This window comes from Triticum aestivum, chromosome 6A (assembly GCF_018294505.1).
Source record: "Triticum aestivum cultivar Chinese Spring chromosome 6A, IWGSC CS RefSeq v2.1, whole genome shotgun sequence".
NCBI lineage: Eukaryota > Viridiplantae > Streptophyta > Magnoliopsida > Poales > Poaceae > Triticum > Triticum aestivum.
In genome coordinates this window covers 540,509,474-540,526,858 of record NC_057809.1, presented here as the reverse complement: position 1 = coordinate 540,526,858, position 17,385 = coordinate 540,509,474, and the positions used below count along the sequence as shown (strand labels likewise).

General features: G+C 40.2%; 1 protein-coding gene across 1 annotated transcript; it reads right to left on the bottom strand.

The window, feature by feature from the left end:
* Positions 1 to 1,942: 1,942 nt before the first annotated feature.
* On the bottom strand, positions 1,943 to 13,792 carry LOC123128363 (exocyst complex component SEC6). The gene is made up of 25 exons (XM_044548345.1): positions 13,457 to 13,792; positions 12,465 to 12,503; positions 12,211 to 12,299; positions 12,011 to 12,101; positions 11,770 to 11,859; positions 11,584 to 11,663; positions 10,810 to 10,902; positions 10,094 to 10,120; positions 9,719 to 9,826; positions 8,662 to 8,800; positions 8,523 to 8,570; positions 7,892 to 7,947; positions 7,421 to 7,529; positions 7,145 to 7,285; positions 6,893 to 7,072; positions 6,686 to 6,769; positions 6,500 to 6,586; positions 5,344 to 5,388; positions 4,452 to 4,530; positions 3,970 to 4,039; positions 3,406 to 3,493; positions 3,075 to 3,164; positions 2,698 to 2,814; positions 2,516 to 2,578; positions 1,943 to 2,327 (listed from the first exon to the last, which is right to left on the bottom strand). Exons 1-25 carry the CDS (start codon positions 13,577 to 13,579, stop codon positions 2,196 to 2,198), a joined length of 2,268 nt encoding a protein of 755 aa, XP_044404280.1. The 5' UTR covers positions 13,580 to 13,792; the 3' UTR covers positions 1,943 to 2,195.
* Positions 13,793 to 17,385: the final 3,593 nt, after the last annotated feature.

The window sequence follows — 17,385 nt, the reverse complement described above, 5'->3', positions numbered from 1 at the left end:
AGAAAAAAAACCGGACGAAAGTGGTGGGACGAAAATTGACCGGCGAAGACTACCAACTGCTCCATTAGGAGTAGAGATTGGTTGGTTCGATTTTTTTTGCGTGGAGGGAACTACCTGGGAGGTGGGAGGGAGTACGAAATCGTCTCGGCTGAGCGGGAGGTGGGAGCAAGTACCAAAGAAGTACCAAAAAAGACCGAGTAAGATGGGACGAAAATAAAACCCGGAACGCGACCTACCAACTGAGACATTAGGAGTAGAGATTCAGTGTAGGGCAGCTACGGATATAAGATGTTCTAACTTTTTTTTAAATCGGATGTAGGAGTACATAGACACGCTTTAGTGTTTTTGTTCGCTCATTTCAATCAGTATATAGTTCATATTAAAATAACCAAAACATTTTACATTTGTGAACGGAGGGAGTAGTTAGCACTCAGGATGGGAATGGGCCGACACGGCCCTCATGGCCCCAAGGCCAATTTGAGAAGGCACGGGTCGACCCATATAAAAAATAGTTAGTGGCCTTGTTGGCCCGATGGGCATTCCGGGTCGACCCAAATTCTTGATTTACATTGTCTTGTGCACAAATGATGTTAAAATTAGACACGCTTTAATGGGATCTAACTAGTGTAAGAATTAATAAAATATTTAATACATGGTAATAGGAAAAAAATTAAGCCGTCTATTTGTGATTTTGTACATGCTCATTTTGATGAAACATATCAAGACAATTTTGTTGTTCATATACATGAGCGTTCGCCGAAAATTATACAACTGATTGCATTGTAAAATTAGCTCTTACGACAAAGTCGGCAGGATGAAGACTGCGGTTGTTGTGAGCTATAAGACTATAAGGCGGGCCGGCCCCGCTGACCCAACGGCGGTCACTCGGTGCCGGCCCTGTTGACCCAAATCTTTTTTGAGGCCGACCCACGTGACCCATTGGCCGTGAATTTTTGGGTCGGGTCAGTGACCCGGCGGGCCGACCCGGCCCATTCCCATCATGAGTTAGCACTGCGAAGTCCTAGTGACCAGGGATTTTTGTTGCACAATGGCATCACTAAACAAGGGGAAAGAATGTGGATCGACTACATTCTCTGGAATTCAATCTACATATCAGACTCGATCTTTATCTATTCCTAAGGGTGCTTGGAAAGATGTCACCATGCACTTCGTTGAGGTGTTGCCAACTTCCTCACAGTTATTCTGGTGGTACTTGACAGATATACAATGTATGCACATTATGCTACTCAAGCATATTTGACAGCTCGAATTGTTGCCAAACTTTTCCTGGATAACGTAGAGCAACTCCATGGCATGCTAGCTGAGTTCTCCATTTCAAAATATTTGAAGTTTAGGTCTGTCCTAAGTCAACATCTTTTGGTCTGACCAATTCTATAGAAAAATGTACTCAAAACTTCTTCTCATCCTCGGCACCAATTCTATAGAAAAATGTATTCAAAACTTCTCATCCTCGGCTGCGCACCTTATAAGGCATTGTACAACACCGAAGCCGTCTAAGGGTTTTACCTCCCTTATCTGACACTCGATCTACTGAAGTGATGAAGTGATTCAGGGCAGGGAAGGGAATTCTGAATTTCTGAAGCACCAATTGGCTAAAGCACAACTTCGTGGCTTCGAGGTAAGAAGGCGAAAGCGCGAAGCACAGAGGCATAGTCTCCTCTGCAAGTGGGTCCTTATTGTCCAACTATAAGTCAAAGTATGTAACGGAAGAATGTTACCATTGGAGAATGAAATCTGCAACCCTCCCCCAATCTCTGTTCCTAACATTCATCGCCATCTATTCTACAATCAGGGGCACGTCTATCTCGCGCACAGAGAGAACACCAAAGCAGAGATACCATGTTGATCGTAAAAGGAAAAAAAATAGCTTTGAAACATCATGCCCAGATACTTGGGAGTTTGGATGATAATGCACAGCTGATGTCACTCAACAATTCAACAATATACATCACTAGACATTTTATTCAAGGGCAATGAAAATAATAAGGGGTTTGGGGTTCCATCTTTACACAAAAATTCCCTGCTGCTAACCAAATAGAAACAATACATTCTAGAACTTCTCATGCTTCGCAGACAAACGCCAATAGGCCTAAAAGATGAACAAAAGAATGAGCAAAATAGAAAACAAATCCGTCTTTGTGGGTGCATTTACTATGTTCAGTACTAGCATGTTCTCACTGTCCAAGCTTCCCCCATATGCCTTTCTTTACTGTTAGGCACTTCAATTTACCAAACACGAACCCTGACTTTGGCGGATTGCCATCTATGAGGGAGTTCTCGTATATCTCCTTGCATTCTTGTACGACCTAACAAGCGAGTAGGATACAAGAATATGTAAGCCATTTTTTCAGCAAACCAGGAAAAGTTTTTTTAAAGAAAACCTGAACTTATGTATAAATGGCGTCATAATTGTCAAAATTTCTCCTGAAAACCTAATTTGACTATCAACAAATTGCACACCAGATACTTATGATGTGAGAAACTTTGTTCCTACCTCCTTGGCTTCTTTCCGTGGAATGCCTTCCCGCAGTGCAACGAGCTTCTCAACAACCTCCGACTACATAGCAGACATGCCAAATTGCAGAGCATCAAACAAATGAATGGGAGGATAAAGTTTATGGGCTATAATAGTATGTGCTCAAACAAAGGGCAATTATAATGCTTGGAAGAAATTACCGGGCAGTCTGGTTGATGTTCCAGAATATTTGTGTAAATCAGAGTGAAACTATCCAGACTCTCAGCTGAAGCAAGCTCCCTCAGATCAGCCAGAATTCGTACTCTGTTTTCAACTTTCTGAACCACATTGCAAAGAAAGCATGTCAGAGAACTGGTCCACAATATAGAAGAATCAAACCAGAATGTGGGACTAGAATTCTAGGATAGGTGTTTGAACGCAAAAATACATTAACCTAAAAGATGTATTGTACCACAAAATGAATGCACCCTACTCTTGCAGAAAATGCTTTTCAATATTCATACTGCCACATAATGTTGTTGAACAAAGGAGTTGTCGCTGTGAATAGTATGAAACTTCCAGCAGTAATTATACTTACAGTCACACTAGTGTACTCTCTGAAGAAATCCATAAGCACTTCTTCATCTAGCCTCATCCTCTCAACCGTTTCTTCTTTTATATAATTTTTCTAAAGGTGCAAGCAATTGCAAGAGATAAGATGAAATGAAGTGTGAAATGATCAGTGAAATTGGTAAAAAATACTGTCTGAACCAAGAACACAAAAGAAAAAGCTCATTTCAGAATGATTCTAGAGAACATGGAAGGGTCCTCCCTTTGTGATGACTTTACATCATATATATGTTCCCACCATCCCTCCAAATCACAAGTATACAGATAATCTGAATAGTACCAAGGGGAGTTCTGCAAACCTGACTGAGAAGATGGTCAACATATACAACAATTGTTTCCTCTAGGCAAGACTCCACAAATCTTCGGAACGATCTATCTTCAATATATCTAGACAAATAAACCCATTTACAATTATAAGCAGAAAGATAAGATGAACCACATTTATCAGTGATAGCAAGCATTTGCATGCCATAACCCCCAGTATGGCTTATAGGAATATTACTAAATAGGATGGCATCTATTATAAAATAAATAGATAAAAATGATTAGTACACCCTCTGTAAAGAAATATAAGAGCATTTAGATCACTACTTTAGTGATCTAAACGCTCTTATATTTCTTTACGGAGGGACTACGTACTATTTTTGGAACTGATCAATTTGCACTGGAGTTCCCAAATTTGATGAACATGTATGAATATGATTTATGTTGAGATTTCAGGATCTAGTGATATAGTTCAGGTCATGGCACAAATTTTGGTAGATGTGCAATTTTTCAATTTTTTTTGTCTTCAAACCAATTTGAAAAGTTTTCTGCATTCATAGCCATGGTATAGGTCAATAACACTTATTGTGTAAACTTACAGTTTCACATCGCCAAAATAATCAGCAAACGTGGCGACCAGATATTCGGTCACCATTCCATCCATCCAGTCTGATAAAAATGAACCACTGTTAGAAAACAACAATCTATCTCTTCAAGGAACACTTGAAAATACCCTTAGAAAAGCACTATGCCAGAGAATTCCTAAAGTATGTTAACCACAAGTAGAAGAGGTAAACAACTACTTGCATACAGCTGCCAACTACAGATGGTGATTGAATAGAAGCAACAGCGATAGCCAAAAAATCAATACCAGTCGATAAAATATGAATATCACCATTGTTACTGTGTAAGCATAAAAACATAAGAAATGTCCCGGCGCTTTTCTGGGTTTCTAAGTAAGACTCTCACAGATGTAGAGGAACTGCGTGTGCTTTAAATTCCAAATGATCAAGAAAATGACTCAAACAAAGGGCAAAGGGGAAAGGATAAATTTGTTACCCAAACAATACCAAGGAATTACCTTTTTGGTAAACCTTCGCAAGAAGATCCTGCACACCTGGGTCTTCGAAAATAACACTGACAGTTTGAAGGACCGCCTCCTGTTGGAAGAATCGGTAACTTTAGTTACAGCAGCAATGACCTTTTGTTGTCTATAGACGCAGTTGTATCAAATAATATTGCTTGGAAGATGAACCAGCCAAGCTTGGCCAGTTCTCAGCACATGGGGCAAGACAGCTGAGTCGCCCACCACTCTTACCACCTGTCTCTTGGGCAGTACTGGACAGGGATTGGCCAGAAACCAGTGTCAATAACCAAGAGTTAACCAGTTCAGTGTTTGCTTTTAGTACTCGTATAAATATTTAAGCAGCTTTTCCAGAATTGTGGCAAAGTAATGTGGAAGCCCTTGGACCATAACTAGGTGACTCGGCAAGGGTTCTTTTCATTACCTCCCCACTCCTGTCCGACTGTTTCAGTTTCTACAGGGTAGCATGTATAGGCAAGAATCTCGGTTTCAAGACCACAACAGCGAAATCTCAACTAGCCGATAGCAGGTTTTGCAAACTTCTACACCAAACATTATTACGAACTTCCTTGGTTATACGCTGTAGCAATGTGTGCAATTAAGACATCCGTGCATGGTTTTAAATAGCGCGTTATAGGTACTTTGGTCCAAACACATGAACACATGTTTTAAATTGCGCGCTATAGCACGCTATACCGTTTAGAAGAGGTCCACCGCTAAGAGGCATAGCCCGCTATCTATAACTATGCATCCGTGTAGAAGTAAACATCAGACACCTAAAGAATCAATTTCACATTGATTAGCAGGTTGAGTTTCATTTCTCAAACCTAACACTAATGTTACATATACATATGTAATGTATCTTATGCATGCAGATTGTAGAACAAACCTTGGCAACCTCAAGAAATCCTTTGCAAGTGTCTTCAAAATTAACCTGCAAAACAGAATTTTACTCACATGTAGAGTCTAAAAAAAATGCTTAAGGTGTGCTAAAAGAAACACAGAAAAACTGCAATAATAACACATATTTTCAACTCTATGCTGTCATCAACTTCTGAATTTGCTTCACATTCCCAGTTTTCCAGTCTTAGCGCCTCACAGAAAATACCATGAAGTCTTACCTGTTAGTCAGTTTGCTCTCCCAGCAATGCATATATTTAGTCTGCATGTACAAACTATATCTAAAATACTAGAGTATATGTCCTACTCCCTCCGGTCCTTTTTAGTTCGCATATAAGATTTGACTGAAGTCAAGCCTCGTAAAGTTTGACCAACTTTATAGAAAAAAGTACCAACATTCACAATCTGAAATCAATATCAATAGATGTGTCATGACTTAAAGTTTCATATTGTATAACTTTAGCATGACAGATGTTTATACTTTTTCATATAAATACGGTCAAACTTTGTGAAGTTTGACTTTAGAGAATTCTAATATGCAGAGTAAAAAGGACCGGAGGGAGTACTTCACAAGTTGTGGTCCATGAGAATATTCTACCTCCAGGCTGAAAATATACTACCTCCAGGCTGAAAACGTGTTGCTTTAATTCCATGCACATAGAACAAGAAACTAAGCAAGGACTTTATACTCCCAACTTTTGACATAGTTGGGCCCTGTTGATTGTGCAATCGTCTCTTTGACATCAATAAGGTGGTAATTGCTACGAAGACCCAACAAGACTTCAGTTTGTAACACATAACCAACTTCCTAAACATCATGTATTTTAGACTAGAGAAAATTACTTTGATGTGCTATATAAACTATACCATATAACATACACAAATCATCTACCTCGATTTTTAAATTAAAATAGTCAGAATGGTTATTCATGTCCTTGATCCTTGCCATGGAGACTAGTTCTTACCAGGAAACTGAACCTTATGGTATGCAGGTACAGATACTACGGATACTTGGGTAGTATTTTCAGTAAAAAGAAACAGGGAGAATTCAATGATGTAATGATTGAAAACACATGAAGTCATCTCCAGAGCAAGTTTGAAAATGTGAAAGAATCTAAGGACCAGGCTTGATGACTCATTAGTACCTGTTCAGCATAGTTCGGAGGAAGCGCTTCCAATGTGCTGCTACTTAGCTCTGATGAAAGTTCGTAGCAACGCAGGTTGTTGTTAATCTGGTCAAATAATACAAGGACCATATAATAAGAAACAAGAGTAGCAAGAACTGACATGGAACAGCTAAATGTACATACTAGTGAAAGAAAACTACGGACCAATGCACACAGAGTTTCCAGACCGACATCAGAAGCTGGCTCCTCAAGGCTTTGCCTCTCAGCTGCTTGAAAATCAAGCATAACCTGTGAAGGTATCAAAAGAAGATTGAGTTGCAACATTTCAGTAATTTATTTCAGATTGCACAAAGCAAAGCAAAGCAAAAATAGTTAAGACTAAAATAATGCTGAGGGCAACTTGATAAGTACCTGAATAACTGCGAGAGCAATACGATATAGCATGACATCTGTGCTATTTTCTCTTACTATCTGCACTTGCTCTGTCAATATTCTGAATAGATCTACAGCTGCAGGTGTATATAGTTTTCCATCCTCTGTACTCTTTGGTGGTTGTGTTTTATCAGCCTCCAAAATGTTAGTGTACCATTTCTACAGAAGCAAAAGGGAGTATGAATAATCATGATTAAAGGTCAATATGAATTCAAGAGATAAAGTTAGTACCTTAGTTGTTGCCTGCATACGCTCTACATACATATTCATGAGGGGATCCAATGCACCACTTTCTGAACAAACTTGGGCAAGAGATTCGTCCACACCAAGGCCAATAAGATTATCTTGATATTGCACAACCCAACCTGTTACCTACAGTGAGCAGTCAATTAATGCGCTTGCATTACAAGCGAAATAAAAGCAAACAGGAAAAAATATACTGACAAGTGGTCATCACATGGAGAAAAAATATAGCAGAATAACACAATGAATTTAAATATCACATACCTTCAGTATATTTATATTTTGAATATCATTTGCTCTTTCACTGAGCAGTCTTAGCATATGAATGAACCTTTCGGTATATAGATTTACCAGGAGCTGGAAAATTTCATATCTTGTAGAAATAAGAAAATCAAAGCAGTTAGTGGATGATATGGAAAATATTAGCAGTTACATGTCAAAATGGCGAAGTAGAAAACCCCAGCCATCGACATTTCATAGAAGAAGAAAAATCATGTTTCTCACCAAAGGGATGTACTTTTAAGCAAATGGTATATTGAGAAGTTAGAATACAACACAGAGCATCCCCATATACTGAATTAAGAAGGCATATAGTATGGCCCATGATAGGAGCCCTCAACATATTTTTGTCTTCTTAATTGTTATGACAGAATATTAATTTCTTGTGCATATAGAACAAATAGTATTGGACATATCTTCCAAGGATAACTATCGTTTGTAATACCATCAACATACCTAGGAGGAAAACATGGTGCAACATAGTCATAGATATCGCCAAGCTCTTCTCCAATCTGTATTGCATTGAGAGCAGAATTTCATGTCAGTCAGATCACTAGGTAAATCCAGACAAGCGTACTTTCTTCTAGAGAAACACCAGACATTCTTTGTCAGGTCACAATTTAAATTTATAGAACAAGTAGGATTAAGATATATTTGTAGACAAGGTAAGTAACAAAATTTGAGGTCATCTACATCAAACGAGTGGTAAATTATGGAGCCAAAAAGCGTACACAGTAATACATGATTCATGATTACTAATGAACTGAGATATTTTGTGTTAAATTTCTTAACAGCCACGCCAGTCTTCTTTCAACATAACATACAATGGAAATGAGTAGGATACTTGAGAGCTGAGGTTCTTAGGTCCTTGAGTCGAGTAGCTGCCCCACTGGCTAGGAGACAAGTCGTACCAAATTGACCCATGTTGAGCCGACTACCTGGGGGGTGATTCTAGCTCGCTCAACTCAGGTGATCAATTACACGGAGTTGAGAAGTCCGGTTTGTACTCTCAGGAGGGTACCATTTAAACTTTTCTTCTCTTTGTGCTATGATTTACTATAACATGTGTAAAAGTCAGAGTACTTACTGCCTTAGCTTCCTCCAGAGCTTCCATCATATCTTCTGAGAAAACAAGCTGCGTGATCAAAACATTAGTAACTGCTACAAATGCATGGACTGTGATAAGCACACAATGAAGCCTTGAATCCAAGATCATAGTGTGCTACCTCAGTGAGCAATTTGTCAAAGCGAGCCTCAACAGCCTTCCCTATGCACTCATAGCATTTATCCTTGTAGCCCTTTCCCTGGGTCTTTGATTTCTCTTGGGTGCTATTTCTTGGGGTAGATGCTGCCCCTGCACCTTTTCTGCCAGAGTGAACCAAAATCATCATCAGTCCATAGGAGATAACCTCGCAAAAGAAGTACTACTTTGCAAGGTTCTCACATATGTTCTGGTTAGCGGTTTATCAATATTCAATAGACCTCTAACAAACAATAGACTGAAAAGGCACAGTTGTATAAGACCATTAGACCAAGTGGTGGGACACGACGGAAAAGCAATACAATATAGGCGATTCAGCAAGCTTGTTGAAAGTAAGCAAGTCGACTACACCCATACAATGGCTCCAGAAGATAGCCATTACAAGAAAGAAGAAAATAGGCAAGGTTGTGCAAAAGATAATATGATAGCTTGAGTTAATTGATCTGTCAACCCAAATCTAGCCAGTCTGCAGTTTTAACTATATGTGTATGTGAAACAGTACATCATACAACGACCATAAGGACAATATACTACAACAGCTGACATGTTTCCTGCCCCCTTTGCAGATCGTGAATTCATTTACTGGATCCAGGCACAAGTTCATGGACGAGCGATTTCTTGTCTGAACACAAAGTGCCTAAGTACTACTCCTATCTTCTGTGCATTTAAGCTAGCACAAAAGTAAAGGGCATGATGACCAATAAAAGATGCAGTGTCCAAAAAGATGTTATAACTTTGCTACTCAAACATGAAACTGTATGAAATCATACTGCCTATTGGATCCAGGCACAAGTTCATGGATGAGCAATTTCTTATCTGAACACGAAGTGCCTAAGTACTACTCCTATCTTATGTGCATTTAAGCTAGCACAAAAGTAAAGGGCATGATGACTAATAAAAGATGCAGTGTCCAAAAAGATGTTATAACTTTGCTACTCAAACATGAAACTGTATGAAATCATACTGCCTATTGGAACTGGAAGTGCAGAAAGATGTTCTATAGAAGAAGAAAAGTAGTGTACTTTGTCGTTCTACGTTGGTTTGCTATCGTCGCCATAGCACCTGCACCCTCAGCCTCAGCTGCTTCCTCTGCAACTTGTTGGTCTATGATCTCTTGCATTTCAACAACCCTGACATAAAAATTTGAGTTTGTATAATCATGTGCAGTAATATATGTGTGTGAACTAAAAGATAAACAGGAAACGAAGACAACACAACTTCTCTGACCACAAAAAATGTTGTATTTCCAGTACTATTTCCCTGATCACAGATCAGAACTGATAAGAAGCGCAAATTGTCCCTCCTTAAAAGTAATGATGGGGAAACAGTATTCAACCACTCACTTCAACATTGACGTATTAAAAATAATTTAAGTACATGGTAAGGATAAGCTATACCTTAGAGCTCGGACCAACGTCTGAGGGCTGCAAAAGGGAAAGAAAGAGAAAGTATAAATACTAGGGTGTACTCCACATGTATGCCTTTAATAATAATTAGAGCATGTACATGCATCTTAGTTCACCTTTGGAATATTGATCACCCATATTTTGGAAAAAAATATACAATTAAAAATTGATAAAGTATGAACAGAACTTGTTTAAGAAAACTCTCATTCTATTGAAATGATGTGTTATAGTCTTGCAGAGCATAAGAAGATGTACCATGATACACCAGAGTTATATACTTATCATATTTGCAGCAAACCCCCGAGCGACAGCCCCATGCTTAACAGTAAAAGTTAAACAGGCAAGATAACAGCGCTTCAAACATAGAATTGCCTTGGTGTCTCCAACTCTACATTCTTTGCTTCATGTTAGACCAAGGATTTCAAGACTTACCTCATCCTTACTACAATTTGAATTTTGTCTTGCTTTAATCTTTCAAAAAATTAAAGCTATCATTTCATCAGGTCTTTGAAGTATTCTGCCTCTTGCAAGCTTCATTTAGTACATTCCACAAAGCATATATAAAGAATTCAAGATGGAACAAGAATACAAGGATGCCAACAAAACATCGCCTAGTTTTTATAACATGTGTACTTAAGACTATAAGACGATTCAGTCATTTACCATGTTAATAAAAAAGTCAAAGTTCATATAACAAAACTCAGTACCTCTCTTTTGAAAGTTTAAAGAAGTTAGCAATATGTCCCCATAATGTCTTTTCAAATGTTTCCCATGATCGATCAACATCTTCAAAGTATTCTCTGTGGGAAGAAAAAGAACCATCATGTGATTTACACATATGAATTTCATTGCAATACAGGCAACAGGCGAGATTTAAATAACATATATGGCTTATCCTAACAGCATTTACTATCATACTGCAGGCAATTTCAATTATACAAACTGTCTTAGAAAAGACCCATTGTGCCGATCTTATAAATCTAACATGCCATCCTAATGTGGATCCATAGAGGGTCATAAGTTTGCTTTCTTACACTAGTGTTTATTAGTCTTTACTAGGTCAGCGGTTATAGTACTTTGACTTCTGCAATGGTATCATACAAGATTGATGATAAATAAGCTACTCCCTCCTATCCATATTACTTGTCACTCAAACGGATGTATCTAGCACTAAAGTACGTCTAGATACGTCCATTTGAGCAACAAGTAGTATGGATCAGAGGGAGTACATGTTTTACAGATGGACGGAAATTCAAAAATAAACAGTGTTAGTTGATTACAGTTGCATGTGCAGTCAGTAGAAGTTTCTTTTAAACACTACTGCCATGTTTGATATTTGAGCTTAGGATGAACCAAATCTCGGTTAAAAATGCTTTACCTCATTCTAACAAGAAAGGCAACGGTAAAAGGAAAACTAGGGATGATACGTCGCATAATTATCAATGGTACCTAGTTATACAGATTAAGAGAGGGGGTCCCACCTCAATCGGCCAACTTCTTCCTTATGAGATCCAGCAGCAGCTAAAGCAAAACGCCTCTTTCCATCAAGAGCTGTTAATCTCTAATTTCGTCACAGGCAAGATCATAGAGAAGTCAGATGACTAGAACTAACCATTATGGTTATCCAATTGTTGTGTTAATTGACAAGCCAAAGAAGAAGAAACAACCTCATAAGTGTGAATCAACTCTTTGTCATCGCTCAAGGAGTCACGTGCTGCAGCTGCTTCAACAGAAATAGACATCATACCTCCTACATCCTACCACACATTGACAATCAATATATCAATTTTTCGTGCTCAATAACTTGGTTAGCTCAACCTATTGGTAAGTTAGAAAGTATACTTAACACATAGCAAGTAGAGTCATAGTACAATGCTATTGTTAAATTAAGGTCAGCAATCCGCAAACCTTTAAAGTTGTGTTCAGGTTGTTTCTTGCATTGCTAAGGAGCTTGATCCTGTCGTGATTCTCGATTAATGTTTGACACTCCTGACACAACCTGCCGTCATTGATGATAAATAGAGCTGTAAGAAATTAAGGAAAACATACATACAGACTCGAGAAGTGACAAGCATGTGGAAAGGTGAAAACCAAGATAACAAGCTTACTTGTCTATATCTATGAAGTTCTCACGTAGACTGTTTATTGTTTGTTGGGATATCGCAAGAGCGCTGATGCCAGCATGAGCTTGCTCAACCTGTCAATTTTGAAATATATTCACAAAAGGTATTTATCATCCAGCAGACAGACATGAAGGGTGCAAATGACTGGATCAGAAACTATAACTTAGGCAGACTCCAGCTGATCAATAATGGTATTCAAATGAGTAAGTTTGGCGATCATAGTAGATATCAAATTGTACCTGTTCTGCCACCATTGAACTGAGTTGAGTATCATTTGTCTGAAAGAATTTGTAACAAATAGCAGACAATCAGGAGTCGTATAAAATGATTCAACTAGTAAACATATTCATAATATCTCAATGGTAATCTTTGTATGTCAGTATCCTTTTGACACATGGCGTCTTATTTTTTTTACTTTCATGCAAAAAAAATAGCCATATTTATACCAAAAAATAAGAAATACTTTTGAATGAAATGTGAACTCAAATTCAGGCACTGACAGCCTGGTGCCCAAGCTATATTAACAGTTATGGCTTGCTTGCGTCTCAACTGGTGGTAGGAGCAGGAACGGCGCATCCGCACAGAAGATACAGATAACCCATGAAGAATTATTGTTTTTTGAGAGAGAAATAACCCATGAGGACTTGAAGCTACAGGTCACAGCCCCAGCTTCAGCTACCGAAAAAATTTGACTACCGAAAAGGACTAGCAGAAATCATGCGAGACTTGGTCAAAATCCAAAAAATGCAGGCTCAGATGAACCTGAAAGATCATATAAGCATTTCCTCAAGCATCATCAGTTCGCACGGACAGCTTGCTTGTGCTGAGACCCCTCGAACAATTCCCACACCTTAAGCAAGCGCAATTGTGCATAAATAGCTAGTCATCGACCGTAATTTAGTTATTTAAATCTAATCGTCACAATCTGAAAACAATATCCTTCCGCGATCCCAGCACGAAGTCAATCGCAGCAGAATCACGGGGCCAGAGGCAAACAGTTCCATTGTAAGGTCATCCGGAGCGAGTGATATTTTTCAGCGGAATGCAGGAGCCATTCGGGGCGAAATTCGGGGATGCATGCCTACCAGCGTCTACGGTTTCAACGAAACTACTCGCCCACCGCTACTTGAGATTCCGCCATAATTGGCCGCGCCCGCCAACGGAGGAGCGGACCCGCGGCGGGTCCGAGGGTGAGGGAGTGGGGAGGGAGGGAGGGATCGTGCGGCGTCACCTGCTGCCGCGAGAGGTAGTCGGCCTTGATGGAGGCGATGGAGGAGAGGAGGTCCTGGGACGGGAGCAGCTTGGCCACCTCGCGCACCGCGGCCTCCTTGGCCTCGATGCCCAGATCCTCCATGACCCGCTGGCACCGGCCGGCCGCCCGCGCGCCGCCGCCCTAGGCCTTGGCCTCCTCCGAATCGAGGCGGGCGCGGTGGGCGTGGGGGACGGGGGAACGGAGATCGCGACGAAGGCGTGGTCGGGTGTGGTGTGGTGTGTTTTAACCGGAAGGACGGGGGAGAGAGATCTGACACTTTCTTTCGACGAAACTCACTTCGCTCATAAACTCCACTGCCATCTCGTTGTTTTCTTCCCAAAAAAATGTCTGCGTCTGGTCTTTGGACAGCATTATCGTTTCACAAATGACGGAAATTCAGGCGGCAGACCGCGTGGTGTAGTTTCGGCCTGGCCGATGGCCAACGGGGAGAGGAGAGGGGTGCAATATCCACACTTTCTTTTCTGCGAAGCTCACTTTGTAACACTCCTGCTAGCGGTATTTATTTTATTTTATTTTGCGGAATAAACTTTTCATATATTCCTCAAATATTATGACAGTATAAAGAGCATCAGATATAACATAAAATGCATCTATATCCCTAGACCACCTAGCAACGACTACACACAGTAAAGCAAGCCGCAGTCGAGCCACCGTCATCGCCCCTTCCTTGCCGGAGCTAGACAATCCTTATTGTAATAGACAGACAAAAAGTCATCGTGCTAAGGCCCCAACGGATCAACACATCAGAAACAACAACCACCGTTGATGAAGATAAGCGTAGATCGGAAGGATCCAGCTTATAGACACATGAGCGCAACAAACGAAAACAAGATCCACACAGGTCCACCGAAGACAAACACCAACCGAATCCCGCGAGATGCCAGAGACACGTCTCCGTACATCCTCCGACGACACGAGATGCATCAGCAGGACTAGGGCTAGATGGGGAGAACCATATTCCATCTTCAGGGAGCCGTCGCTGCTTCGCCTTCCTAAGCATGACACAAACCCTAAACGGATTCAGACAAACACCTAAAATGAAGCATGAGCACTTTCATTGACAAAGTCCGGGATCCTGGCCCTAAGGCCACAAAAGATGAAGCAGATCGCCTACAGGCGCTGGCGGAAGGCGAGAAAATCCGAAATGCCTGTGAGCACTTCTTTCTTTCTCTAGGAGAAAGAAAACATTGGTACTTATTTTTTACGAGTTTTTACATGTCAAAACTCGACGACTTTTCTCTTTCTTTTATAAGCATCATTACCTTGTTGGTTCTCCAAATACTCTCCTATTTAGCTGTAGTTTAATACAAATCTCTTTGTAAAATCGGCATCTAGTCCTTGAAAACGAGTTTTTACAAATGACCCGTGAACATAATGTTGTGAAATAGTATTCGCTCTTCTAGATGTTCTCTTGTTTTATTTCATTTTTACTTTAAAAATTTGTGCATTCAATTTTTAACACAGAGTTGTGCGCAAATGAAAAAAAAAGCAAATCCCGTGCGGTTCTAGTTCAATAATGCAAACAAAATTACTTCATGAACTTTTCAGATGCTAGAATTTTGCATAAATATTCATTAATCAGCCTCCAGGCACTTTTTTGTGGCATTTATCTTTTCAAGCAACCTGGCGAGAACAAAAAGGGTGTGAAATCTTTGAACTTCTTTTGACTTGACTTTTCATAGAACTTACAAAATTGTTTATCTTAGTTGTTGGCTTGTTCTCATAACTAGGGGAATGAAAAATCCAACGCTTCTTTTTGAGAAAACGCACCATGTGATACTCATTCACTCTTCTAGAAATTCTACTATCTTTAACATGGGCTTCTTTGATTCACATCTAGTCCTTGAAAACGAGTTTTTACAACCCATCGATTTTTTTTACAAATGACCCGTGAAGATTATGTAGCTAAATAGCATTCACTCTTCTAGAAGTTCTGTTGTTTTATTGTTATTTCAAATTTGTGCATTTAGTTTTTGAACACAAAATTGTTTATAAATGGAAAAAATCCCTTGTAGTTCTAGATTAATAGTGTTAACAAAATTACTTTATGAACTTTTCAGATGCTAGATTTTTTTAATAAAAATCCAGTAATTAGCATCTAGGCACTTTTCTGTGATATTTATATTTTCAAGCTACATGGCGAGAACAAAAAAGGGTGTGAAATCTTTGAACTTCTTTTGACTTGACTTTTCATAGAACTTACAAAAATGTTTATCTTAGTTGCTGACTGGTTCTCATAACCAGGAGGATGGAAAATCCAATGCTTCTTTTTGAGAAAACGCACCATGTGATAATCTTTCATTCTTCTAGAAATTCTACTCTCTTTAACATGGGCCTCTTTGATTCGCAGGTTCCTCAAAACACATGAATGGGAAATATGGAATTGGACTATTGGAGTAGGATAACCTCTTAATTCTATTCGAATTAGAGAACCATAAATTCGGAAAGTGTTTGACAAGACAGAAAAAACAAAAGGATTTGTAGCAAGACATTTGAGTGGAAGGGAATTTTCCTCCAAAGCAGAGTGCAAAGAAATCCTTATGGAAATATCTCAACAATTCAAATTATGCATAGCGGACTACATAGAGAAAATTCCCAAGGATCTGAATCCTATGAATTCTTTTTGAATCAAAAGAGCCATATGAATATAACCAATGTGCATTTAGTCTACTATGGATCTCTGTGCCGCTGTTATATCTTATCAACAGATCGGAAGAATTATTCGCCAAAAAGAAAATCTCTTGAGTGTAGAAGATTGTCCAAGTTGTAACAAACCAACACATGTAAGCCTCGCCCTATCGCGCTGTCTTTAAGGTCAAATTGTGGTCTTGACAGCCAATATTTTTATATAAAAAGATAATATATTAATATCAAAAGTTGATACAAATTAAATCTTACTTTTGCAACAACAGGATATCCAGAGCCACTCAAGCAATCAAGATTGCACGCATATTAGAAGGAAAAAGAACAACCTGAAAAGGTCGAGGCGAGACAAACAACCTGTTGCAACATATCGGTGCATGAACACCATCGCCATCAGATCCAACCATATGAATCAGATCATGGATTTTCACTCAGGGAAGAGAGTGCGAGCAGACTCAACGTTTGGTACAACCAATGAAGCCAGACCTAGGGTTTTCACCCCGAAAACTTGACGCCAGACCTAGGGTTCTCACTACAATTTTTTTTTCAAAACGGGGGCAAAGATTGCCTCATCTATTAATTAAGTAGAAGAGAATTGCCCAGTTAATTACGGAAAACCGGGCAAAAACCGGAACAACAAGGGCTGATCCCACTCGCATAGACTGAAACACACAGGGCAAAGCCCACCCTTCTCGACGACATGTCGATCTGCGGACAGACAACGCAGCTCCGATTCTGACGGAGAACTCAGAAAAATGAAACTAGGCACGGCTGGCACCACGGAAGATCGCCGAAAGGACACCTGGAACCAGTCATCGTATACCACAGGGCCTCGCCGCCGCAGCTTCGACTCCACAGCAACAAACAAAACGAGGCAATATCGTGGACACGCGGAAGAAGAGCCGACTATCGCAACCATTGCCGCGTCACCGACATCGCTCCCACCATCATCGTTGCCACAGAAGTCTGGACGCCACAGTGATTTTCTCGGGGCCGCCGCCCCGACATCCACCGCTCCGTCGCGCCCAGCGCAATCAACCGGCACCACCTTCCGGGGCCGCCGCCCCGACGTACCACCGCTCCGCTCGAGCAGCAACGCCGCGCGACCCAGCTTCCCGCAGCCCACGCTGCTCAGGGCAACCGCTCGCAGACCACGAACGTTGCACCACATCCGGGGCCGCCGCCCCGACGCAAAGTCAGATCGCCCCCTCTGGAACGCGTCGACCGGACCGACAAGCCTGCCA

Coding starts and splice junctions, on each gene's coding strand:
- LOC123128363 (XM_044548345.1), bottom strand. CDS start 13,579: ATGGAGGATCTGGGCATCGAGGCCAAGGAGGCCGCGGTGCGCGAGGTG. Junction 11,664..11,769: donor AGTTGATTCACACTTATGAG/GTTGTTTCTTCT, acceptor TGACGAAATTAG/AGATTAACAGCTCTTGATGG. Junction 3,165..3,405: donor TTGACCATCTTCTCAGTCAG/GTTTGCAGAACT, acceptor TTGCACCTTTAG/AAAAATTATATAAAAGAAGA.